The sequence below is a fragment of the Zosterops lateralis genome (assembly GCF_965231275.1).
Source record: "Zosterops lateralis genome assembly, chromosome: 4".
Classification (NCBI taxonomy): Eukaryota; Metazoa; Chordata; class Aves; order Passeriformes; family Zosteropidae; genus Zosterops; species Zosterops lateralis.
Window position 1 is genome coordinate 51271249 of NC_139765.1, and position 26467 is coordinate 51297715.

A 26467-nucleotide genomic window follows, 5' to 3' on the forward strand; every position below is an offset into this window, starting at 1 on the left:
GACATAGCCAAGTTTCATTTTCCTGTTCCACTAATAGTCCCAGGGCACATGCCATTACTAATGGAAATGACTGAGGCACAGCCCCAAGTGACCACATTGACACAGCACTTTTTTCACAAAGTTGAAAAGTTATTCAGAGTTTATCGTTACACCTTTTTCATTCTCTCTCATCTTTAATGACAAAGGAATTAAAGCCCCTCAGCTTCACTGTGTGTATCCAACACATTACTACCATCAGTCTTCATAAAGGCTATATACAAAATGTATGTTTCATTTCCCAAAATTCAGTCATCTTTAACTAACTGCTCACAATACATGAACTTCAGACATGAGAAAAGTGCCAGTTTCCATTGGTCCTGACCCTCAAAAATATCCCATACAAGTTTTACTCATACTTGGCTTATGCACACATTCCTTTTTTGTTCGGATTGATCTGGCACAAATAAAGTTATTGAAACAAAAGACACAGTGGACGGTAAACCTGATAAACCTGATCTGCTACCACAGTTCTTACGCTCCTATACTTGCATCTGACATCATGCAAGCCCCAAAAATTTCTTTCCCCAGGCAAAAAACACGTCTGGATTAATGCATCAGTTCGTGCTTAAAGCAGTAAATAACAGCAGTCGAAGTGATAAAAAAGTCTATTTGGGGGAATGAAACTGTGTGGAAAAACCCCAGCCCCAAACAGGTAACAGTGGATCACTGCAAGGAGTATTGTAACAGGATGGCAATGGATGCTGTCAGCCAGTTTTGGTTTTGCACTCCCAGCAGCAGTTCTAAGGCCCAGGTAAGTTTCTCCTCTGAGCAGGGCAGCTTTTGGCCTCGTGCCCTCAGAGTTCACCGACTGCAGCAATTTCATTAGCTTTGCCATTTCGTACACTTTTAATGAACTATTGCCGGCTGCGAGCACTTAAAACAACAACGGACAAGCAAAAGCCTCGAGACTGATTCGAGAAGCTCCCAAGTTTTCCCTTCCCGTCCGCCTGACTCGCGGCGCTGTGGTCGCGCCCGGGACGCTCCGGAGGGCCGAAAGCTGCTCCCGGAGAAGAGTCACGCGGCCGCTGTGAGGCGGGAATGCCCCGAGGATGTCGGGAAGGTCCCGGGACCGTAGGAATGCTCCCAGGATCGCGGGGACGGCCCGACCGCGGAGCAGCCGGGACGACAATGCCCGGCGGCACGCGCAGTCTCGCACAGGCTCGCCCAGCGGACTACGCTTCCCGTGAGGCCGCGCGGCAGAGCGCGGGCCGCGGTGTGCGTCAGCGGCGCGAGCAGCCAATCGCGGCGCGGCCGGGGCGAGCGCCGTCCGCCGCCAATGTTGTTTTCGCTGAGTCGGGGCGCTGGTGTTGTTGGCGGCGGCGCCATATTGGAAGGGACGAGCGCCCGCTCTCGAGCAGCCCCTGGGCGCGGGCCCGGCCGCCGCCATGCTGTACCTGGAGGACTATCTGGAGAGTGAGTGTGTGCGCGGCGGGGGCGCCGGGCGCCGGGGACGGCCGGTGCGGGGGAGCCGGGGAAGCCGCGGCGAGGAGGCGGCGCCCCCCCTCCCCCACGCCGGCGAGTGACTGACTGGCTCCCTCCCTCCCCCCTCTCTCCCGCTCCCCCGTGTCCCCGCAGTGATCGAGCAGCTTCCCATGGATCTGCGCGACAGGTTCACCGAGATGCGCGAGATGGACCTGCAGGTGCAGAGTACGTGAGTCCCGCCCCCTCCGCCTCCGCCCGCCCCCTCCGCGCCCGCCCCGCTCCGCCCCGCGGGCACCGGCCCCACCGCCGCGCCTCCGCCGCAGGGCGGGCGGGCCGAGCAGGGACGAAGGAAGGAAGGAGGCGAAGCGGCGCCGCTCCGGCCCGCGGCAGCAGCTCCGCCCGCTCCCCCGCGCTGCCCCGGGGCCTGCCCCGGCTCTCCGGCACCGCCGCTCGGGCCCGGGGGCGTCTCGTCTCCGCGGGCGAAGGCTCAGCCGAGCCGCAGCGCCGAGCGAGGGAGGGCGGGGCGCACGCCCCCGGCGCTGAGGCGGCAGCCCCCGGCCCGCCCCCAGCCCCCGCCCGCCGGGCCTCGGCAGGGCCTCAGCGGGGCTGCCTTCCTGGGCTTGTGCTGCTCCCAAAGGCATTTTCGGTGGCACGTCCCAAACTCTTTAGATTTTTGATCCCTAAGAGCAGTGATGGTGGTTTGGAACATGAGTTATGTCCCACTCCTTCCAGTAGGCAGCGGCATGCTCTCCCTGAAACTTTCCAGCCAGCTCCCTAATGACAGCATAGGGGAAGGTGCTGTTTGCTCGGCCCGCTGTGCCCTAGCTGACACACACCCAAATATACTTTATAAATATACTTTAGGTTTTATACAAATTATATTTTATATAAATGTCTACTTTTGTATAAATATATATATTATGCAAAATATGTTTATAAATACACTTCAGGTTTCCTTGTAGATCACTTTGTATCCCTCTGCCTGCATCCTGATGTAATACACTGCCTTAGGCTGTTTTCAGGATGCATTGCCATTTCACCTCCTCTAATGCAATCTCGTCTGGGACTTAGCTGTCCTGTAACACCCTGGGTAGCTGTGGCAGTCATTTAACACAATTTATATAGTTATCTATAACTGTGGTCCAAAAGTATTCATTAATGAAACTGCTACTGCACAAAATACAAGAGCAATCATCAATATGGAAGGGCCAGGCTATTGTAAAGGAGAATGAGAGAAAGAGCAGAGATTGAAATTACAAGGGAATACTGTATAGGAATACAAAATGTGGCACTAAGTGGCAACAGTTCCATAAAAAAAGTGCTTCCATTGGATGTTTACATCAGTGGACCCAGCAGGTCTGTTTAACAGGCCTCACTGACACATGTTGAACTGCCTATAGGATTTTTTTGTATACTATGACCTAAATGTCTTGGGTTCAGTGCTTAAAGTTGTGGGAACAGTCATGGCTCCTTTTGGGAGATAGCACCTCTGAAATTGCTATTAACAGAGAGCTTCGTGAGAGCGAGTGAGCAGCTCCTTGACTTGGATAGTTTGTAACAAGTTCACAAATTTTACTTCTGTTCCATAAGAAGGCAAAGAATATAGTAGGTTTTTGGGATTTTTTTGGGTGTGTTTGAGAACTGAGGCAGCTACCAATGCCAAGACAGCAGATTGTCATTTCCTCTGCTTTAATTGAAAATGACAAATAACATTCCATGTTGTATTACTGGAAGTAGTAAATGACAGTGAATATTGTATACTAGGACCAACCTTAGATGTAGATAAAAATTTTCTCAGACCTTCGAACTTCTGTAATTCTTGTGCAGTGATTGGCAGGGTATCCAAAGGCATTTATGAAGCTTCTGGATTAGCACCTCTTCAGCCTCACTTGCCCAACTGCCTGATGAGCACTGCATGCAAACCTGGAGGTTGTTCGGGTTCAGAAGTACTTGAAAACAGCACTTAATGAGTGATGTTGTCCCAGAAATCTACATGATTTGTAATTCAGTAATATCTCTGCTGCTCTGCTTTAGTGTCATTGTTGACTTTGTATTCTGTCCTGTTTGGATCACAGTGACTTCTGCTGAGGCAGGTTCTGCTCTTTGTAGTTGGAAGAAATAATAAACCAAGTCTGTCTGCAGTATATTCTGATAAGATTGCTGTGGACAAAGCAAAGACTCTTGAGGTTTAACTGAGCTCCACATGAAGCATAAATTGTGTTTCTCTGTTTAAGTTAAAATCAAGGATTACCAGTTTTTATGGTAAAATATCAATATCTGGAAAAGGGACTTCTCATAGAAGTTTTGGCAACTCTCTTGGGAAATTTGATCTAAGAAATTAATGTCTCAGAATATAATACCGTGAGAAAAAAATGGATGAACTTGAGCGTAGCAGAGAGAACTTTCTATATAATTTGATAGATATGGCCTGCCTTTGCCTTTTCTGCTCCTTCAGGAGAGAGACCAAGTTTCTTTGGAGATTTTTCCCCTAGGCAGTTTCACTCAGACTGATAACATGTTCTCAATAAAAAGTGAAGAGGGAAGATACTTTTTATCATTTCTTTTTTGTGGAGCCACTAGAATAACTAACAGTTAAGGTGTTTGTGCTCAGAGGATAGGGGAGAGAACATTTTGTCTGTTTGCTTTTCGGACCAAATTAGAGTAATTTGGTCAAAGAATAAACAATAAAGATTTTAGAAGCCTCCATATAAAGTGTGTGCTTCTTGTTTGCCTGTCAGGCTTCTTAATCATGTCTACGTGGTGGAAAAGTGGAAAATGCTTATTGTTCAGGTTCTCCCACTTTAGCCTGTTTTATTCCAAAATTGTTTGACTACTTTGTTTGTCTGGGTCTTAATAAAGTTGATGTGAACTTATGTCACAACTGTTGTGGCTTGGGATTAATGGTGCTCTGTCCAGTCAGTTGTTAGGTTCCTGTTGGGTTTGATGCTGAATGTTCCCAGCATAAGGAAGATTGATGAATATTTTTGATCATTTACTATGAATGATTTTTGGTTATTTATCTAATAGTTAGTTCTAGCTGTGTATTTTCACAGAGTTGAGAAGACCCTTGGCCTCTTGGATTTTAAGAGTGAATCATACTTAGGCATTCATGAGCTTCTTGAACTAATTAGTTAATTTACATTTTGTTTTGGCAAGATATGATCCAATTGTAATGGTGGTTTCTGGAAATTTTCGTAGGTGTTTTGCAGCCAGAGCCTGAAGTTTGAAGGTGATTTGTGCATTGTCACATTTAATTTAAAACTGATAGCTGGGCAATGTCACTTAGAATGCTGGGAAAAAACCTCAATATTGTCACCTATCCTGACACTAGCAAGGCAGTCCAAGCTAGTGTGACTGAGGCAGCTGCATGTTTTTGGAAATACGCAAGCTGTTGAGTGCACAAGTGTCCAGCTGTTGAAATAGTAAGCTCAGTGGGAGAAGGGTGGAGGGGAAAGGGAAGGGAATCCCTGTTCCTGTCTCAATAAACAATGAAGAAAAATAACTTGTGGTTGACATTTTCCTTTCTAGAGATAGTTAATGTTAGAAAATGGGTGGGTTCCCCCCCCCCCCACAATATTTCTCAACTTCATGGAAGTGAGAATCCTGTCTAAATAATACTTCATCAGTGGATTTACTCTGCTGGGGGTGGAGGGAATAATTTGTGAGTGCTTTCAGTTTGCCCTGACCCTTCCTAGCACACAATGGAGAGGGCCTGGACTTAAAGGCAGTGACTTTGCTCTTCAGTTGGTCTACCTTTTTGAGACACTAATTTTTTTTCAATTATTTGGTTTTGTATTTGACTGTTTCTCTTAGGAGAACATTTTGTTTCCTGCTCAGTTTGTAACTGGCTAGAATGTTCCAAAGTCAGCAGTCTAGAGCCCTGGGTGAGGAGTTTGGGTCGTGCTTTAAGTCACTACCACTGCTCTTAGGGACAAAAAACCTTTAGAACTTGGAGTCCTGCCTGTCCCATGCTGGAGAGCACAAGAACCTTGATGAGAATCCTACCAGAATGCAATTCTGCTTCTTGGAAATTAAGGTAAATATTTCCCTCCGCTGTCCACTGTTGCTTGGTTGTTTTGGTTTTTTTCTTTTTTTTCTCTCTAATAGTTTGCACCTCAGTCCTGTCAACTTTGTTTGAGAAAAAAAATTCCCTTTATTTTCTAATGTTTGTGTACATGAGAAGATAACATTTGTCTCAATCTTTTCCTATGCTACAGATGCAATGGATCAGCTTGAGCAGAGGGTAAATGAATTTTTTATGAATGCAAAGAAAAACAAACCTGAATGGAGAGAAGAACAAATGACATCAATCAAAAAAGTAAGGATATCACCAGAGTGGGTCAGACTTTTCTTTTCCAAACTAAGACAACCTTAGGAAAAAATAGTTTATGATTGAGATTTAAGTGTTCAGAACTGTGCCTTCCCTTGGGCTTTCATAGAGGTGGATGGAGCTACCTTGGAGGAGAAAAGTGAACGAAAGGTTTTTCTGATCAAGAATTTCTCTCAAGTTTGACTGAGCACTTGCTAGCATTTTAAAAAATTGTAATCCTGAAATGGTGAGGAAGCCTGGTACTAAATTTTGAGCTCAAATTTTTTTTTTGTTTTTGTTTGTGTGACATGAAGTTGCCCAAGTTAATTTGCTTTCTTTTAGAAGATATTTTTCATGCTTAGATTCAGCATTTCCTATGATTTTCTGCCTTATGTCCTTCTACACATTATACATATGGTCTATGTATCTTGAGAGAGAGAGAGGAATAAGAACATGAATATGGATGTGTTCTGTATTATTCTTCAATACTTGAGCACTGATGGTGGTATTGTTAGGAATGTAGTCCATCATTTTGTCAGGAGAAACTCCTTTGTAGTCTCCTACAGTGGCTACTTCAGCCCCAAATTTGGGGTTTTCTTCTTTAAATAATGCAAAAAGATTTTTAAATTCTAAAAAAGAAAAAGGTCAGAGCTCTGACTTCACGAGAATAAATGAAAAATTTGCTTTGGACTTTAGTTGAATCATAATTTCAAGTAGTTTTCACGTAAGATACTATTCAGTGGAAACTGAGAATTAAAAGGCAGTAAAATCTGTTCAAATCTAAAGTAAAAGTATTTCAAAACATACCTTTTTTTAAACAAAAGGTTTTGTCCATGAATTTTCATTGGTTAGAGGAGACCTCTGGATTGTTTTAGTCAAATTATTTAGAATGCACTTACGAGTTAGAGAAACTTACTTTAAAGTAATTAAAAAGATATACAGCATTATCTCTGTTTACCTAGAGTGCTGGAAGGGCCTCTCCACTGAGTACTTCAGCATCATTTTGAAGAGTAGTAGGATTTGTGGTAATCCTGAAATAAAAGACAGGATGTTATTTTAAGTCCATAGCATGATGCTGTGTAATATAAAATAAATCCAAGATTGTTTCATTTCTTGTAGCATTTCTTACAGAAATCTAAATATCATTCTAGTAGGAAGTGCCCCCATCTTGTAATTCGGCTTTTTTTAACAAAAAGAAATTAAATTGATATATATCGTATTTCTCATTTAAAATTCAGATGATTGTTGCTTATAGTAAAATTTCACAGTCTTTCTGAAAACTGACTTAAATTTGTCCTTTTGACTTGTATTTTGTTCTTCATAACAGTAGCTTAAACTTACTGAAATGAATTCAGTTGCATTCATAATTTAAAAAAATTCTCTTCATAACAGGATTATTATAAGGCTTTGGAAGATGCAGATGAAAAAGTGCAACTGGCCAATCAAATATATGATCTGGTAAGTGGACACAAGACTTGTGGTGAATTATGAAATTTATGCTCTAGGAGGTTCTAAGCATTTTGATAAGCACTGCAGCTGTGCTGCCTTTACTTTTTTGTCATCTACATACACATTTTGCTGGCAAAAGAAATCTTTAATATTTTATTAACTTTTAAGAATTTTGGGGTTTGGGGTAGTAAGTGTCACTTAAATACTAAACAGAGAAACAGTATTAGAAATCATAAGGTTTTAATGCATTGTTTTGGACTATTTAGGAGACTGGTTGAGAGAATCCCTTGGGATGCAGTGTCGAGGAGTCCAGGAAGGCTGGACATTCTTCAAGAAAGAAATCTTAAATGTATAGGAGCAGCCCATCCCAATGTGCCAAAAGAGAAGCCAGCAGGGAAGAAGAGCAGCCTGGCTAAATACAGAGCTTTGGCTTCAACTTGGGGAAAAAAAGAGAGTATATCACCTTGGAAAGAATGGGCAGGCAATTTTGGAAGGCTACAAGGATTTTATGAGTTTACGTAGGGAGATAATTAGAAGGGCTGAAGTCCAAGTGGAACTTCATCTTGTTACTGCTATGAAAGACAAAAGTATTTTTAAAAATACATCAGCAATAAAAGAAGGGCTCTGGAAAATCTCCATCCTTTACTGGATACAGAGGTAAACATAGTGATGGAGAGTGAAGAAAGGGCAGAGGTACTTAATGCCTTCATTGCTGCAATATTTAGTAACAAGACCAGTTGTTCTCAGGGTATCCAGCTCCCTGAGCTGGAAGAAGTGGGTGGGGAGCAGAACGAAGTCCCCATAATTCAAAGGGAGGTCAGCAACCTGCTGTGCCACTTGGACACACACAGGTGTGATGGGATCTACCCCAGAGCATTGAGGGAGATGGTGGAAGAGGTCACTGAGCCACTTTTGGGTGTTTACCAGGGTCTCAATTGACTGGAAATTAGCAAATGTAATGCCCATGTACAAGAAGGGTCAGAAAGAGCATCTAAGGAAGTAAGGGCCTGTCGGCCTGACTTCAGTGCTGAGGGAGGTCATGGAGCAGGTCATCCTGAGTGTCATGACACGGCACAAGCAGGACAACCAGGGGATCAGGCCCAGGCAGCATGAGTTTAGGAAAGGCAAGTCTTCCTTGACTGACCTGATCTTTAATGATTAAGTGACCTGCTTAGTACATAAGGAAGGGGCTGTGGATGTTTCCTACTTGGACTTCAGTAAAGCCTTTGACACTGTTTCCTGCAGCACTCTCCTGGAGGAACTGGCTGGTCATGCCTTGGACAGGTGCACTATTCATTGGGTAAAAAATTGGATGGATGGCCAGACCCAGAGGGGGGTGACACATGACTTAAAGTATAAAGTATATTTATTTTACATTTCTCAAGAGAACAGAATCTACAAGTCAGATTACACTCAAATATAAAAGACATAAAACAGCTGTTTTAGTTTCACTACAACTAGTCAAAAGTTTGTTCTAGAAGTCAGAACTTCCTCTTCTCTTTTGCTTAGCTGATAACTGGAAAAACCTCCCAGTTTTTAATAAAGATGGGTAAAATTTGCTATATGATTACAGATGTAGAAAGCATTTGGAATATAGTGTTTCTTTTCGTGATAGTGTGTTGAGAATTTTTTTGGTTAATTTTTAATACCCACGAGCACGTCATAGTTCACTGAAACACACAGGAGTCTCCACTTTCAGTTAAGACTCGGTACACAGCGAATTTACTGGTGTTTATAGTGGCACAAAAATTGCACACAGGTTTCAGTTCAGAACTTGCAAATTCTTCAAAGCAGCCTAATTTCTACTAAAGTCCATGTCATCTACTGTTCTTTCTCATCCCCTTTGTGTTTGCATAACCAGAGCACCTCTAAGTCTTCTTCATCTTTATTTCTGAAAATAATTGTCTTGGAGCTTTGCCTATGCTATTTTGGTGTTAAAAGCAGTGTCTCTGCTGAGTGAGGGGAGTACAGGTGACCAAAACAATCACTTCTGTGCATTATTGTGCTTAATGCTGCGTGGTACAAAATTGCTGGAAGGGAAATACTTAGCAAGCCTGAGATTAAGGATGTAGGTATTTATGTTACAGAAGTGGATGCTATTTATTTTTGTTTTGTCTAACAAACAGGTAGACCGTCATTTGAGAAAATTGGACCAGGAACTTGCTAAATTTAAAATGGAACTTGAAGCAGATAATGCTGGAATTACAGAAATATTAGAGAGACGTAAGTATGCATGATTTTCTTTAAGAACTTGACAGACTTTCTGTCAATTTGCAAAATTAAAGTATCATACACTTGTAAGTGGCTGCTAGTATTTTCACCTGTTTTAACCCAGTTTTCATCAGTGATTGTCAAACTTTAGTTTCAACTTTAATTTATAGCAGTGAAATCAAAATACAACTAAGAAAAATAATTTTTTTTCACACAACTGTTGTCCTTGTGAATTGCTACAGTAAGATACATAATTCTTTAAACCTGTTTTTAATGATTGTAGGTGTTCAGCCAAGTACTTTGGCCTAAGCATGCCACCTACCCAGTTGCAAGGGTACCATTTCATCTTTGAACGGATTGCCACCAAACTAAGGAGGGTCATTATTTTAGTTTTCCATGTACTTGGTGGTTTTCTTTTGTAAAGGGGCAAGAATGGGTTGTTCTATAAAGGGCGAGTGAAGGAAAAGCATTTTAGGTAACAAACCTGCATGTTAAATACAATCATGCTAGTATTCAGGGTGTGAATGAAAATGTAAAGTTACAGCTTTTTGGCCAGCTTGGTGTAGAAGAATCTGGATTTTCTGTACTTATCAGCATTTAGACATCAAATTCAAATGTGATTGTGATAAATTTCTAAGTTGATTTAACTACTGTGATTATGAAAGTAGTGGCTGTCTTCATAGCCAAAGATAGTGAAAATTGACTTAAGTCACTTGGGGATATTAGGAATAAGTATTCTTTCTTGGTACTTTTTGTGGCTGTGTTGTATAAGCTGGGAGTTTGGGGCTATTTTATTTGTAATTGCTATTACAAATAACAGGCACAAAAAAAAGACAACTCTAAATTAAATGCTATTAATTAACTAGCAATTACAGAAAAGGACTAGTTTAGTTTAGTTGAAATCCGAGCTGGTTTTAGGATGTGATGCTACCTTCTGTTGAACCATGCACTTGGAGAGGTTGCTAGATAGGATTTCAAAAATTCAAAATAGAGAAGTACTAGACTGCATGTTGCATCTTAAAGGGTTTGAGGGTTCCATCTTGGTTTGAGGGTTTTGTTTCTTTGTTTTTGTATAAAGCTAGAAGTAGGAGGCTTTTAACATTTTTAGCTTTCCAAGTAAATGCATAAGGTTGAAGTCCCGCCAGAGGGCAGCCTTTGGGCAAGTTCATGACATGATTGAACTTCACTCAGCCAAAATAGCACCTTATGCTTTGATCCTCTTCTAGAATAATTATATTTAAACTTTTGCAATACTTAATATTCCTTAAATACTCGTGTATTTCAGTGCTTTTTGAAAGCACTGGAAGAGGTAAAGAAATGCTGAAGCTACAGATTTTGAAAAATGAATGTGAATTGCTTTGTCTTCTGTGTAAATGTAAGTTGGTGGATATTGCAACTACTTCAAAATCTTTTTCTTAGAGATTGATGCACAAAATACTGCATATCATTCTAAATTTATCACAGCATTCTAAATAATCACAACATCTCCTATGCTGTGATTATTTAGCCTCATTTTACAAGAAATGTTTTTCTTAGACAGTCTTCAATTTATGCCCGTCTGACTTTTTCCTTTTTTTAAGGGGGGAGGGTGGGGTTTGTTGTTTTTTTGTTGGTTTTGTGGGGTGTTTCATTTTGTTTTTATTTGTATTGTTGCTGTGTGTATTCTGAATGTTAAGAAAATCTGGATGATGATCTGCAGCCCTTTCTTTTGAATGTTAAATCATCCTGAAAGATAAAACTGCTGTTTCTTGAGTTTTGACTGCATGTGACAAGGTGGACTCAGTGGGACAAGATGCCTTATTTATGCAGTTTACATTGTTCAGTCTTCAGTTCATGTTGGTGTAGATTGTCAGTACTTTTTGGTGCAGCCATTCTGCAGCTCATCTGAGTAAGTGGCATGTTGAGGGCAATGTTGTTGGTTCTTATTGGCCTTGATTTTAAGTTCTTGATTTCAACAGTTGGACAGTAGCAGTCACCAATTTTCATTTGAGAACTAATCTCACTGGCTCCTGGTTGTACTGTAGAAAGGGTATCAATTCTAGCAAAAATTCTTCCAATTAAAATAGATATAACTGCATTGTGATTTGGTTAATATTTTAAAGATTCCTTTATTATGTAAAAGTCAAAACAGTACTAACTCTCAATTTTCTTGTCCTTCTTACCTCCCTCTTAGGGTCTCTGGAGCTGGATACACCAGCACAGCCTGTGAATAACCATCACTCCCACTCTCACACTCCAGTAGAGAGTAAGTATTTGAAACTTGTAAAGATGACCACTTTTTATTTTTCCTTTGTTTTTTTTGTTGAGTAGTATCATGAAAAAGATGGTTCAAAACTTTTTTCCCTCCATCATTGCAGGGAGAAAACAAAGCATTATAAATGCTAATAATATCTGTTAAGAAGAAGTGCAAGAATGAAATAGGTTTTGCTGCTGGGAATTAGTTGAAAGTGCTAGCAGGATTTGACTTTCAAGCTAAATAGATTTTACATTTAAGTTCCCTTCATTTGTTTCATTTAGAAAGGAAACACAATCCATCTTCCCACCATAGTACAACAGATCATGTTCCTGAAAAGAAGTTTAAGTCTGAAGCTCTTCTATCTACCCTGACTTCAGATGCTTCTAAAGAAAATACACCAGGTAATCCTAACTGTCTTTCATTTCATTGCTCTTTAATCAGAATAAGAGAAACTAAATTATGTTAATGTTTTGAAATCACAGAATCATGGAATAGGTAAGGTTGGAAGGGACCCCAGTGGGTCATCTGGTTTAGCCTCCCTGCTCAAGCAGGGTCATCCTAGAGCACATTGCACAGGATTGTGTCCAGACATTCCTTGACTATCTCCAGTGAGGGAGACTCCACAGCCTCTCTGGGCAACCTCTTCCTATGCAACCTGTCCTGTGTGTGGCCACCTGCACAGTAAAGAAGTTCTTCCTTATATTCAGTTGGAACTTCCTATGCATCAGGTTCTGCCCATTGCCCTTTGTCCTATTGCTCAGCCCCACCAAGCAGAGCCTGGCTCCATCCCCTTGACACCTTTCCTTCAGATACTCATAGACAGTGATGGGATCCCCTCTCAGTCATCTCTTCTCGAGGCTGTACAGGCTCAGCTCCCTCAGCCTTAACTCATAAGTGAGACTCTCTAGTACCTTAATCATCTTATTTCACTCGACTGGACCCTCCAGGAACTCCATGTCTCTTGTACTGAGGAGCCCAGAACGGGACACAGCACTGCAGACACAGCTTTGCTGAGTAGAGGGTCAGGATCGCCTCCCTCAACCTGCTGGCAGTGCTCTTCCTAATGCACCCCAGGACACCATTGGCCTTCTTAGCCTCCAGAGGACACTGCTGGCTCAGGGACAGTTTGTTGTCCACCAGGACCCTGAGATCCTTCTCCACAGGGTGGCTTTTCAGCAGGTCAGCCCACACACAGCCTGTGCTGTTGCATGGGGTTATTCCTGCACTGCAATTCCCTTTGTGGTATTTCTAGACCCTCTGCCATCAATAATGACCCTCTGGGATCTGCCATTCAGCCAGTTCTCAATCCAAGGCTGATACTCCTTCCCCTGGGATTTTCAATCACTTGAAACATGAGAAATTGCAGACATTCTTACTCATCTGTGTTATCCATGAAGTGTGTTGTCATTTAACAGCTGTATGATGGCTGTTTCTTTTTATTTATACTTAGAGAAAGATAACAGTACAGTTTCGTTTAGCTAGTAGTAGAAATACAAGAGATCAATGCATTATTTTTGGAAAAAAATGCATACAACAATTTCCAAAATAAGGGAAAAGAATTTTCACACCTCTTTTTTTTAAGAGTTAGTCTGAAAATAAAATTCCTTCATGTGTTGTCTATGTCAAAAGAGAAGTCTTTTTGAATAGTAACTAAAAAAACCCCAAACATTTCTGCCTATTCTCAATATTAAGGTGTTTTATAGTTTCTTTTCTGAAAATAAAAGACTAAGAAGTTACAGTAAGTCAACTACCTCAGTAATGTTTGTCAGTTTTAAGTGGTTTCAGTCATTTCTATTTCAATTTTCTTTTGAAGAAACTTCACATGAGGCTGCAAATAAAATGTAGCTAAATTTGAGCAGCTGTCATTCTGCAGATGACTCTGGAATTGTGTTCTATTAAAACTGATCTGTAGTTTTTGGAATTAAGATTGTTGAAAGTTTTACTTCAGAAACAGTATAGGTGCATAATCATTCTTACCCTCTTCTTGTTGATTATAGTAGTGAGAATTATTTCAATATAGGCATAGGTATAGCAGCTGCATCTGTTCTTCCATAGCTGAGTATCATAGTGAGAGCTGTCTTTCTAAAAGGACTCCCTGAAGGTAGATAGGGAACAAACTTCTTTTACTTTTTCTCCCATAAACAAATACTGGCTGTGTCTAACTACTTTTAAAATCTCTTTTCCAAATGGTTAGATTACTCTGATGCGTAAACAGAGTTCCTACTCTTTCACTGGTTGTCATATAATTCTTCTTAAAATGCAAAGGAATTTAGTTTCATTTTGAATTTCATAAATGTGTTCTATTCATCAAGGGTGTCGAAACAGTAATTCATCATCCTCTTCAAACAATGCATACAATACAAACTCTTCTCAACCATTGGCATCATATAACCTGGGCTCATTATCTTCAGGATCGGGGGCCGGTGCAATTACCATGGCAGCAGCTCAAGCAGTGCAAGCCACGGCACAGGTAATGTCAAAATATTCTTGTCATTCTGCCATCTGCCTAAGATTAAGAAGAAAGGCTAGTGACTGCTTTTTATTTTGAAATCTGAATCCCCGTGTTCACTTTCAGCTGATGTGATTCAGTTCTTATATTAGAATTTTATTAATATGCAACACTTTCATCCTGTATAAGTTGCCTAAAGGGACAGCTTGTTTTCTAACTTTTCCTGGAAGATATTATCACACATTTAACTGCCTTCTGTACATAAATTCTTTAACAAGGTAACAAGTGAACCTGTGCATATCATTAGCAGTTAGCAGCCTTAATAGGAGCCTCACTGTGTAATCTGATACAGTATCAGTATCCATTTCAGATGAAGGAGGGAAGACGAACATCCAGTCTAAAAGCCAGCTATGAAGCATTTAAGAACAATGATTTTCAGCTCGGAAGAGAATTTTCATTGTCCAGAGATTCAGCTGGATATTCGTCATCAGCTCTGGCATCTACATTAACTCAGACATTAAGTTCATCAACCACAGATTCACGAAGTGGCAGAAAAAGCAAGTAGGTTTTCTTACTTGTTGACTGTAATTACAACTTTTAAGACAGCTGAGCTTTCTTTGAAAAGGTCATGGGCCATATTAGAAATACATTTTATTTAATATCTGTGGAGAGGAATCAGCAGAAGGTAGTTACTGCCTCTTGGCCATTTTTTGTTCAGGGTTGTGTTCTTTAGTTCTCCCACTTCTTTTTCTTTAAGCAAACTCACTCCATTGATTTGCTTTTTTGTCTGAGATACAATCAAGTTTCTTCCCTCATTTTTCTGTGTTTCGGAGAGACTTGATCTAACAGCAAATGTTGGGAATTACTGTGCAGTGGTTTGTCAATGGTTTTGAAATAATCTGAAGATCTGTTTAATGTCAGGTTTACTCAAAACAGGCACTTTCTAATGGCTGACCATCTAGAACAGGGAATGAATTTTATTTCTGATTGAAATAAAGCTTTAAAACATTTTTAACAACACAATGTCACAATACATTCAACTATCAGAACTTGTACTTAAAAGAATTTGTCTCAAAATCCCCCTCCTTTTAAATTGACTTGAGTTTTTTTCTTCATTCAAATTTGTCTGTGTTCACAACTCAGTTGATAATGCTGTTTTAGAAGCATTTTTCATCTATGAGTATTTTGGGTGTCAGGTCTGACCTATAAGCAAAAGCAGAGAAGTTTTATTCTGGCACCATTCCTGCGGAGCGATTGCTGATGCTTGAGTGGAGATTAACAGAGAATTGGTTATCTTCAAAACAGTTATCTATTGTACATGACATATGACATTATTTATATGTAAATTCCTCTTTTATTGGTAACATAATTTTTATAAGGACTTGACACCAAGGCTATTGATGGAAAACTTTGTGAAGAAAAGCATTTGTTAAAGCCACTTGACAGTTTAGAGCTGTAAAATTCCATTGATTAGAACAGTGTTTCTTGTACTTGTAAGCTCGTATGACTTGCTGCCTTTTCCAAGAGCATTCAGTGGGTGCATTCCAGTGCTTGCAGTGGTTGAATGAAATGTGATAGTGAATGATAGCTTTGGGATTTACATATTGCAGTATTTCAGAGTCAACAAAGTACTTGTTTAGTAATTCTTTCACTTGGCAGTAAATAAGTAATGTATGCTATTTTTTTACTTTTTTTTTACTCAGAAACAACAACAAATCCTCAAGTCAGCAGTCTTCATCATCATCTTCTTCTTCCTCTCTATCATCATGTTCTTCTTCATCTGCACTGGCACAAGAACTGTCTCAGCAAACAGCAGTAATACCAGAGTCTGATTCTAATAGCCAGGTTGATTGGACCTATGATCCAAATGAGCCACGTTACTGTATTTGTAATCAGGTAAGGATGGCTTCCAAATTGAAATCCAACTACAGGTGCTGTTTTGATGTAGCTGAACTTCCTTCTCTAAATGCTAATTTTGAAAAAACTGTATTTTTACTCTTGAACTTCTGATCTGTTCTTATTTACTTACTGGTGATGGGAAAAATGAACTGTCGAAGCTAAAAATAGTCAAATTTTTTCAGTGATGTGATATCCTTGGTGAGTTTTAAACCTGGTAATGGAGACTTCAGGAATAATTAAATTAAAAATTGAGGGGGTTCACTGTTTTTTATCCAATCTGAAATATGCAGATGTATCTTCTTTTGCATAAACAATTTTTGAAAATGAATTTGCTATGAACATGATGGTGTTTGGATTGTGTAACAAAAGTAAAATGAAAATGTTGTTACTGCTATTAATGGAAAAACTCCTCAAAGGAGAAATTCGAGTATTGGCCCTTTGAAAATGTTAATTGCTAAGGGTTTTTTTTTTTTCTTATTTTACTAGGTGTCCTATGGTGAAATGGTAGGCTGTGATAACCAAGATGTAAGTAACAAAGTAAAAAAGATTCATAAGAGGCTTGTGCATATAACTATTGCTTGTAGGAGTTGTGTTTTTTTTAGAGTTTGTCTTTGAATAGAGTTTTTTAAAGTGCATATGATTTGAACCATCCTTTGGGAAATTTCTCATCTCTCCAGACAGGTTCTTTTAGAAATCTTCAGCCTTTGCTAGGCTCGAAAATGCCCCGCTTCAAATACCCTTTATTTCTGTGTATTTTCAATTATTTCACTACTAAAAAGAGCTGTCCGTTTCAAATAAAGTTTTCAAAGAACAGTCAAATATAATAATGTATTTACTGAGATAACTACATTTAAATAGAAGTTATAAGATTACTTTGTCAAATTAAGTATTTCAAAGCACAGCATACTTACTTTTCTCTGTAATGTGAGTCCATCTATGACTCCTAGAATTTTTATCATTTTGCTTAGTGTACTGAGTGTATGTTCCAGATCCTCCCCTCTCCTTGTTTTGTGACTTGTGTGAAATGCAGAATCTATGCTTTCCACTTATGTTTCATTTTCGTGGAGTTGTATTTGTGATAGGCATTTTGAAAAAACCTCCAAGTCCAAACCCTCTCTTTTAACTCTTTTTATAGTGCCCTATTGAGTGGTTCCACTATGGATGTGTTGGACTGACAGAAGCTCCAAAAGGGAAATGGTATTGTCCACAGTGTACAGCTGCAATGAAGAGAAGAGGCAGTAGACATAAATAAGCTTCTTCATCTGGAAAAAAATCACATAGTAAAGGTTTTATAAAGGACTTGGGAGGAGAGGGGCAACTCTCATCACGCTTCCTTGCAACCACTGAAGAGTAACATAGCAATCATATGGTATGGTTGGAAAGGACCATCAAGATCTTCTGGTTCCAGCCCCCAGTCATAAGATCTTGAACTATTGGTTTTGCTAAGTTGTGTTTTAATATTGTAGGTAAATTATTTATGCACCTTGATGTGCTACAGATACTATTCCAGTGAGCCTTGGATTCTTCCAGTGGCCAGCGTTTGCAGACATTTGTACTATCAAACCATTTTCTCTAAGCAGTGGGCATTCTACAATTACTCAATCTTCCAAAAATTCCAATAAGTCAAGATTTTAAATGTATGTTTTATATACAACAGATATATTCTGCTGCATGTACTGTACTCAAGAGCTGTTACGTTAACACTATGTATATTAATAGTGCAAAAAGTCAGTGCTTCTGAAAGGAAAAAGAGACAGTGGTTTTTAAAATGCCTTTATAGCTTTGGTTCTTTATGAAACTTAATTCAGCAGGCTGAAGAAAATGGTTCTTGTATACAGCGGGCTGTTGTCCTTTAGGGTACTTGAGTATGTAAAAACAAAAAATGCTGTAGAATAAAACAAACTTGTGCCATTAGTCTTTATATGTTCTGCTCCAGAGAAGGTGGGGGCCATAAGAAGAAAAAAAGGTGTTAAAGTGATGATAAATTTTTATACCAAATGTGTTTATTTTTTTGTGCAAGTAATCCTTTAAATTTGAATTGTATTAGGTGTAAAATAAAAGAATCTCAACTCCTCAGATTAATGTTTTCTGTACATTTATCAAAAAAAGGTCTGTCGCTGAAATGGTTTCACAAACAAATTTCCTTTTATTTCTTTTCCTATGGCCCTTTAATGCGGCAGCACTGAACAGAAAGATGGGGTTTATGCCTATTTTTTCCTTCCTCCTTCTTTCCACTATTAAAAAAATACGTTTTCCCTTTGGAATAAAAATTTTACTTCAGCCCTGGGTTAGGCTGAAAGACTGTGGCTGTCATGTGGTAGCTTTCCAAACCCATGAACAGAAGAGAGGAACAGAAGCAGTGTTCCATTGCGTGGCCATGGAAATAGTGTCAAGGGAATAAAAACAGATAGGTCCATTAGTAATAAGAGTATGTGCAGAGAATGAAACCAGGCTTCTGTCACAGCATGTTTTTTCAAAATGAAAAAAGTAGGCATTTAAAGTCCATGAATTCAGGAAAAGTAGATGTGTAAGAAGGGAAATGTGATTATGGATGATAAATAGACTTTGGCGAAAGAATAGGATAGAGGTTGGTGAAAATAAACAGCAAGGAGCAGTTAACTAAGGTTCCCTTGAAACTGGGAACTCAACTCACTGTGTATATATTTCTGTGGAAATCTCAGTCTAAAAAAAACACTTGAAGACTAGAATATCTGGTTTTAAGTGAGGCTGTTCAGACAGTGGAGATAACAAAGTGTTTGTTTAGTGGGAAACTGGTGCCATGCTATAAATTGAAATTAAATAAGCAACCAGTAATCTGGACTCTCCTTAGAATGAATGTTTGTCCCAAGGGCTACAAACTAAGTTCCTTGAGAATTAAGACCGTACACAGCAAAATCTCTCACTCTGCTGGTAACCATACCTAAGGTAGTACCAAAACTACAAATCCAAAATAAAATTTCAGTTTTTAGTGTGAATATTGGATTGCTGTTTCATTGGGGAATAAAAATTAATTTTTAACTGAGAAATTGGAGAACTCACAAGAGGAAAAAACTTGTCCTTATTAGTAAATTGTAACAGTGTGTCCTTTTGGGGTGCAGCCAGGGCCCTTCTAGATCCCAGTCAGCCTCTCCATAGAGAAACTGCTTGACAACTATTCAGGCAGCAATTCAAGCTCACACAGCTACACACGTTACAAGGCTAGCTCAGCAAGAGAGGCAGAAGGCTCCCAGCCCCGAATGGATTTCCAGCAAGTGTTTATTCCAGTGTGCTAAAGGTGAATCCGGAGCCAGAGAGGGCGACCATGTGATTTTCCTCAGTTATATCGGGTCTCAGGTTTGTGGGTGGTACAAGGGGCAGGGAAGGGGGCAAGTAACCATAGGGAAGAGAGGAACAGGACACCAAGGCCCCATAGCCAATGGGGAAACAGGGAAAGGGGATACCATGGGGTGGATGATGGACTTGTGAAACCCAGAGAGACATTTGCACAATGTCTGCAAGGATCCATGGGGGAGAAACCTTTTTTTACACCTGAGGTATTTTTAATCTTCACTTTTCCAGGGCAGGGCAGTTGGAAATTCCTTTAATGGCACGAGAGACTCCACAGTAAATTAGTATTTTGTGTCAAGAAAACAGAAATGGACAAATGTGAAAATGTGGGAAAAAAATGCAATACCTATGTCAAAGATGTAGAACAATAAAACCTGTACATCCTTTTGTTTTCTAAATAGGAAGCCTGTAAGGGAAGCTTACAAGTCAGGAGGTGATTAGACTGTAAAAGCACTGAGCAGTGTGAGTAGTTCCATATTGTGAGAGTTCATGCCTCATGGTCAATAGAGTTCCTGGACACTTCCCCAAGTAGACAAGTACAGGTGCAAAGTCTCTCATTAAAGCTTCTTTAAAAACAGTGATGCACTGGTTGAACAGTGGGCATCCTTTGATTAGGACATCCATACTGCTGTTTGCAAAATAATAAAGAGTAAAGGAATAAATTAGCAATATCCCCAACACACACTGCTAAAGAAGAGCAAGACTCTGCTGCTCAAGAGTTACATAAGAGATCAGTTAAAGAGGCCTAAATAGTAACATAATGTTTGTGTGTATGTTGTTTTCTCAAAAAAAAAAAAAAAAAAAAAAAAAAAAAAAAAAAAAAAAAAAAAAAAAAAAAATTCCCCAAAATAGAAGGTGCTAAAAGCATCAGATCAATCTCATGACAGACTGTCTGATGAAGTGGAAAATGTTTTTCAAGATTTTGCTAAAATAATGTAAATATAAAATAATACTTAGATCTGACTTTACCTGCAGCTGAATCCTCTGAAGTAGCTATTACTATGTAGGAAAGTGATTTTGAAGTTCTCTAGTAATTGTATGGAAACCTCAGCTCACTGTTCAGCAGCAAGCAGGTCACCGAAGTGCTGAGAATGACTCAGTAGGAGATAAAAAATAAAACAGAAAACAGTTTTACACTGCATAAATTGATGGTGCAGTTAGGTCAATGTAGTGTAAAATTCTGGTCTGCTCTGTTACGAAAAGACAGCAAAGCTAGGAAAATTGGAGGGTCAAAGCTGTATAATGACAACACAGCTGAGAAGCAGATTAATTGTCTTGGAGTCTTCTGCATGGGAAAGAGGCAGCTCCATGAGGATATAACAGGGATCTGTAAATTCAGAAGTAATGTGGAAAAGGAGTGTGTTTTGATAGAAGTAGTTGTATGGAGGTAGCCAGTCCAAAATGAAAAAACGAGTAACATTTTTTTCACATGTGGCACGCTTACATTACAAAATGGGATATATCGCTAAGATACTTGGATCAGAAACTCACTGAAGATTGATCAGTAGAAGTCAAAAGAGTGTAATGAGGGAAGTGTTCCAGGCTGCCTCTGACAGTCCTAAAATCCTCTGGCACTCACTGAATGCTATTTGATACCAGACATTACATTAGGCAACCTTCAGCATTAGGCAGTGCAGTTTCTTTTAGTTTCACATCAACGTTCCAGCATTGATGAACTTTTAGGATGATGGTATTTGTAGAACCACAAACTGAGAACCAAATGGAACAAAACATTGTCTATTCCTCGTAAAGAGGAATGCACTGGAGAACTGTAACTTTTGTTTATTCTAGATCTGAAACATAAAAAGGACAAGAAGTACATTAATAGATACTAATCTGAAAATCCCCCTAGGTTGTCTCTCTGAATAGCACGGGATGAATTCCATTCTTCTTTAACAAACTTTGCAAAATGTTATTCACACACAGTAAAGATCAGAAGTTCTGAGGTTTGTTTCACTTTTCTGGTCTGCCTCACCAGGGAGGTACTTTCCACTGCGAGTTGGCTTTTCTTGGCAAGTTTTTTTCATTTCTCTCCTCATTCTGCTGGAATGTCTGGACCATGCATTTTTCAACAGAGGTGGCCTTTACCTTGACAGCATAGGGTTCAATTTTTCAGACTAAAATCTGTGAGAAGCAGAATTGCAAGAGGAATAAGGCTCTGAGCTTTTACGCCCTCTTCAGGGTATACATGAATGAAGTTAGGCCACACCATATGAACATAGCCCTTTCAGTCTTGTTACTCCTCCCTGGTTTGACTAAAATGCTCTGAGAATAATGTAACTAAAAGGAGAAAAATGTCACACTTCAGTGGATCTATACCAGTTTACAGTAATATTCCTCTTAGCACTTTCATATCCATATCTTGCTTTTATACTTATATAGTATTCAATAAACACAAACAGCAGCTTTTTCCTCTGGATAAATCTTGCATTTGAGAGCTATTTGAGAATGCAAAAGTTGCATGACTACTACTTTCAGGCTTGTCCTTCCATAGGTCTTATATTTTAAACCCCTCAGTAATTTCCTACATTAGTTCATTATAGATTTAAAGTCTTTATTATAAAAATTACTTTAACTGCATACTGTGTTTTCTTTTTATAGGAATAGGAATAATTCCCTTATTCAGTCCTGAAAAAAGCATCCTGAAGGTATTGAAAAGAAAAATAGAATAGAGAAATACTTGCCTCATGACTGTACAATGAATCTACCTAATGCAGTAGAAAATTATGAAAATTAGGATCCACAACTGTGTTAATATTTTTAAAGACCTAATACCTATTTGTGCCTTGTACCTTACATTATGAAGATTGCTGTGTATTGTGGCAGCTCTATTCCTTTCTGAGTACTTATTTAGCAATGTTATAGTCATTGAATCAAATCTGTCTGCCCATATCTATGAAACTGGCTACTACTGCCCATTAGAAAAAGTTTTATTCAAGTTAAAGAGAATGAGAGGAATAGATGCAGTTGTTCAGCTACAATTTTATACAGTTCTTTAAAAATACCAACTTTTTGAGGAATCGTTGCTGAACAGATTTAATTAGTTGACAGTTAACTTGGTTTTCCTATTTAAGGTGGTATTAAGCCTTTTTTTCTAGAAGAATAAATCATAGTTATACTGTGTTTGCACACAGGAGGATTCGTGAAACGGAAATAGGGAGCAATGTGAAGAAAATTTTATATTTCTTCTGCCTGCAAAGTTTTAGCCTTATAATTTCAAAGCAAGTTTTATGATTTTTTTTTTCAGAAAAGGACATGTGGGATAGATATTCCGATAAACTTTCTATGTGTGAGTGTAGTTAAGTGCTGGAAAGGGTCAGGGAAGTGCTATGGAATTAGGGAATCCTTTTTTGTTAGATATGCAGGAATAGTTTTCCCTGTGCTAATAAAAGAAATTTTGTTTACAGTTCTGTTATCTTTTATTTTGGTGAGATTAAAATTACATTGTTACCAGGGGTTGGTGTGTAAAAATAAGTGCTCATCATATTTAAAAATTGTTCTAATAAATATTCAGTTATGTAGGTTCCTTGAAAAGATGACAAGCTGGAGTGTTTCTGCTGTGATGAATTCAGTTGGATATGCTCTTCTTGATTTAAATATTTTAAAAGTGTGTTTAATGTCTGTGTCTTGTTATTTGGGGCCAGATTAATCTCAGGCTTTTAAAGAAAGCACATTCTACAGATTGAAGGATTAGCCGATAGCTGAATGAACTGGCCATAAAAACGTGTTCCTTAGTCAGTCTGGAAAACAAAAACAGTTCAGTAGTATTGGCCCTATTTTAATTTAGGAAGGTATCCCATACATTTCCCAGGGATCTTGCTGGTAGCCTAATACTATTGGAATGGCTAAGGAATTGAGGAATAATCAGAAGTTAAGGTAGGAGTTACTTTAACATTGCCCTAAAAATTAAAATTGTGTATTAATCATTTTAATCCAGAGCAGAAATTTTCTCGGACAAAGACTTGCAACTTACATGCTTTTGCGCACAGAAGTGATGATTTCAGAAGTAATGATTACCTTGGAGAGTGTCACTTAAGAACAGTTCTGCCTATCTCTTCTGTAACATTATTGGTTGCTCTTGTAAGACATAAATACAATCTAAAATACACACTTGGTAAACCTCTCAGTGAAGTTTTAGCCTAGGACAGGAAAATGAAAGATGATTCTCAAAAACAGAAAAGATACGAAAATCCAACTTTAAAGTGTTTTGGTTAGTATCAGCATTCCAATTCTGAAGTACTTTTCACTTAGAAAGTGCTTTCCAAACACTAACCCACAGTTATTTACTTTAAGACTTCTGTTAAGAGGGTGAAAGGAATGTACTGAAAATGTCTCTCTCTGGAGACTGACAAGCCTTATAAAATAAAAGATTCTAAGTTTTCCTCTTCCCTATTGTTTGAACCTTAAGCAGTCATATTTAAACTCATGAAGGAAAGAGACACTAAAACATATTGTTCCTAATTACATCATCACATTATAAATTTGTAACCTGATTTCCTATTTATAGTGTGATTTTATATTTTTATAGTGTGATAGTGTGATTTTAAATCAGTCTCAAAATTTTTCTGTAATTCTCTCTCTCTCTCTCTTTTAAAACAAGCAAATTAGTTATCAGCCTTATACACATTTTACTAATTTTTGGTGTTGGCAGTACCTGGTTTTACATTATTTTCCAAAGCAAAGAGTCTCTTTAATATGCTTTAGTTTTAAAAATTCACCAGAACATAGTTATACAAAAATAGTGATTAAATAACAAAAATATATTAGGAGGTTATTCAGCTACTTCATACTGTATTTCAGAGCAATTCTGATTTGGTTATATTTTAGTTATATTTTAACTTTTTTCAAAATCAAATTCTAAGTACCTCTACATCTACCTCTAGTCATAGAATTAAAAACTATACAAAACAACGTACAAAAGAAATAGATTCCAAAAAACCAGTAATGAGAGAAAGAACAAAAATGCTTTTATTCACTTTTCAGCCCCTCTAGACAATTCAAATTATGCGTGAAATATCGAAAAATGACAACAAAACATTTTAGATCACTCAGACCTGAGAAATATCTTCCTTAAACCTTGGTTTTTCAACAGACCTTTGCCTGGAATACTAGTTTTATACATGACCTGTTTAATCAAAGTGGTCAAGATCACTCACTGAGAGTGTGATGTTCAGCCTTCTCACAGCTGTTCCACAGTGGTTCCCCATGATGTCCCTCCCCAGTTTCAGCTTTCAAGCCCATCAGGCATGTTTTGAGCAAGCTGTGCAGCCCATGAGGCCAGAACTGAGGCAGTGTAGTGACTCTGCATGGGGCAGGACACAAAGAACTCATCAGACCTCATGCCAGCTGCAACACAGATGTTCTGTGTGGCCTCCTTCACTCCATTTATTCAGGCCACCTGGCTTTGTAAGATGTAAAAATGGTTAAATCTAATTTTCAGCTTTACTTTCAGAGATACCATGTTGAGGAGGTTGTCAAAAGTCAGTGTTTAAAAGATGTAATGTACTTAAAGATATTTCTAAAGTAACTTCTGTGCCACAGTGGTTGCTGTTATCTTACTCTGCAGCAATCATGCTGTGGCAGCTGGACTTGTGAAAGAAGCTGTACTGTTATAATCAGATAGAGAAGTTAAGAAGTATACTTTTACTTCTTTTCCTGCCTATCCATAAGAACAACCAAACAGCATATCTTGCATCTTCACATATTCTATTCACTTGTACAATAATTTCTCGTACATGTTCACAATATGTGTAGTGCCCCTGCTGACACATTTCTGTGCTGGTTTATTGTATATTCTGGCAGCACCATGAGAATGCATCAAACTGTTATAAACTGTTATATACTCTGGCATATATAATAATGTCTGGCCTTGATGGGGTTAGTTAAATCTACAGGTGCCTTGAGAGGCAGAGTTGAGCATTTAGTCAACGTTTCTGTGTAATGTGTCTGTCTTAAAACTTTCCTGTTGTTTCCTTGTTCTCTTGTGCCTAAAACATCTGCACATCATCTGAACTCAGTGGAGACCATGATGTGGTTTAACTTTTATGTTTGCATGGATATTTACTGTACTGGGATGAAAAAAATGTAATGACCAAAATGTCTGAAATGATTGGCACCTGGAGAAATTGGTCCGAAACTACAGAGCTTGTTTGTCAAGCCTGCTGGTGGCAGGCACCCCATCTGCACCAGCACAGACTAAATCATCTAGAGGACCGCACAAACAGCTGTAGGTACCTGAGAGAATTGCACCCTTGCGTAATGGACACAACAGAAGTGACAAAATTTGTTTATAAGAGACTCATTTGTTTCCTTGCTGCAAAGGAGCATCAGAAGATACTGGCATAGTAATGCAAAAGTCTGAGTGGTCTCAGCAAAGCAACCACTTTGCTAAAGAAAGAGAGGATGTTCCTTATCATATAAGCAGTGAAAAGGGAGAAAGGCAGCCAAAGACAAGGAGACAGAATCAAACACAGTTTAGGGGTTGAATTGGAAGATGAGTGTTTATGGAATAAGGAGTGTAATTGTATTTTTCTATTGCATCTTCTTAAAGTGAGTTTACTTGAAACCAACACTGCTTCTGAGAGGCAGCTGTATAAAAACAGTGCTTGGGGGTGAATGGCATGAATTCTTGGGTGACCTTGGCTTTCTTCATATTTGCACTGAACTGGGTCCACTAATGGTGTAGAACAGTAGAAAAAAATAAACACACCACTAATCTTGGCTACCTACATAATAAGGCCAGGCTAAAGTGAAAAGGGAACATGCAAATGAAATTACTTACTTTACACAGAAAAAGAGGAAAGATCTTGTGACAGGACCTGGAGGACTATGACATTTCAATTCTAAATTTGGAGTTTATTGAAACAGAAACTAGAACAATTGACTTTAAAAACAAACAAAACACAGAATGTTAAACATTAAAATTAAAAACATTTGTAAATGCTTCTCTTCATTATCCAAAATGCCCTTACTAAATTATCCTTTTCTTCATATTTGTTGCTCTTGTTCAAACAACTCCATGGCTGGCTTGCATCAGGCATTCCCACTGCATAGGCTGCTATTTAGGATACATCTTGCTCTCACTCTGGAGGTCTGACTGAGGAATTGATCTTTCCCCTGGGCAGTA

The 26467-nt window shown here is 38.9% G+C and overlaps 1 protein-coding gene across 3 annotated transcripts; it reads left to right on the top strand.

Moving 5' to 3' along the window:
- Nucleotides 1-1313: 1313 nt before the first annotated feature.
- On the top strand, nt 1314-18110 carry ING3 (inhibitor of growth family member 3). Of its 3 annotated transcripts, none has more exons than XM_083859452.1 (12): nt 1314-1452; nt 1615-1686; nt 5679-5779; nt 7163-7228; nt 9346-9442; nt 11604-11675; nt 11948-12067; nt 14078-14136; nt 14486-14676; nt 15819-16011; nt 16501-16539; nt 17150-18110. In XM_083859452.1, the coding sequence occupies exons 1-12, from the start codon at nt 1425-1427 to the stop codon at nt 17264-17266; spliced, it is 1155 nt and encodes a 384-aa protein (XP_083715578.1). In that variant the 5' UTR covers nt 1314-1424; the 3' UTR covers nt 17267-18110. The 3 variants fall into 3 exon arrangements, with proteins under 3 accessions (XP_083715578.1, XP_083715577.1, XP_083715579.1); XM_083859451.1 differs by having other exon boundaries at nt 13979-14136; nt 17150-18109; XM_083859453.1 differs by lacking the exons at nt 1314-1452; nt 1615-1686 and adding an exon at nt 5393-5497 and having other exon boundaries at nt 13979-14136; nt 17150-18109.
- Nucleotides 18111-26467: the final 8357 nt, after the last annotated feature.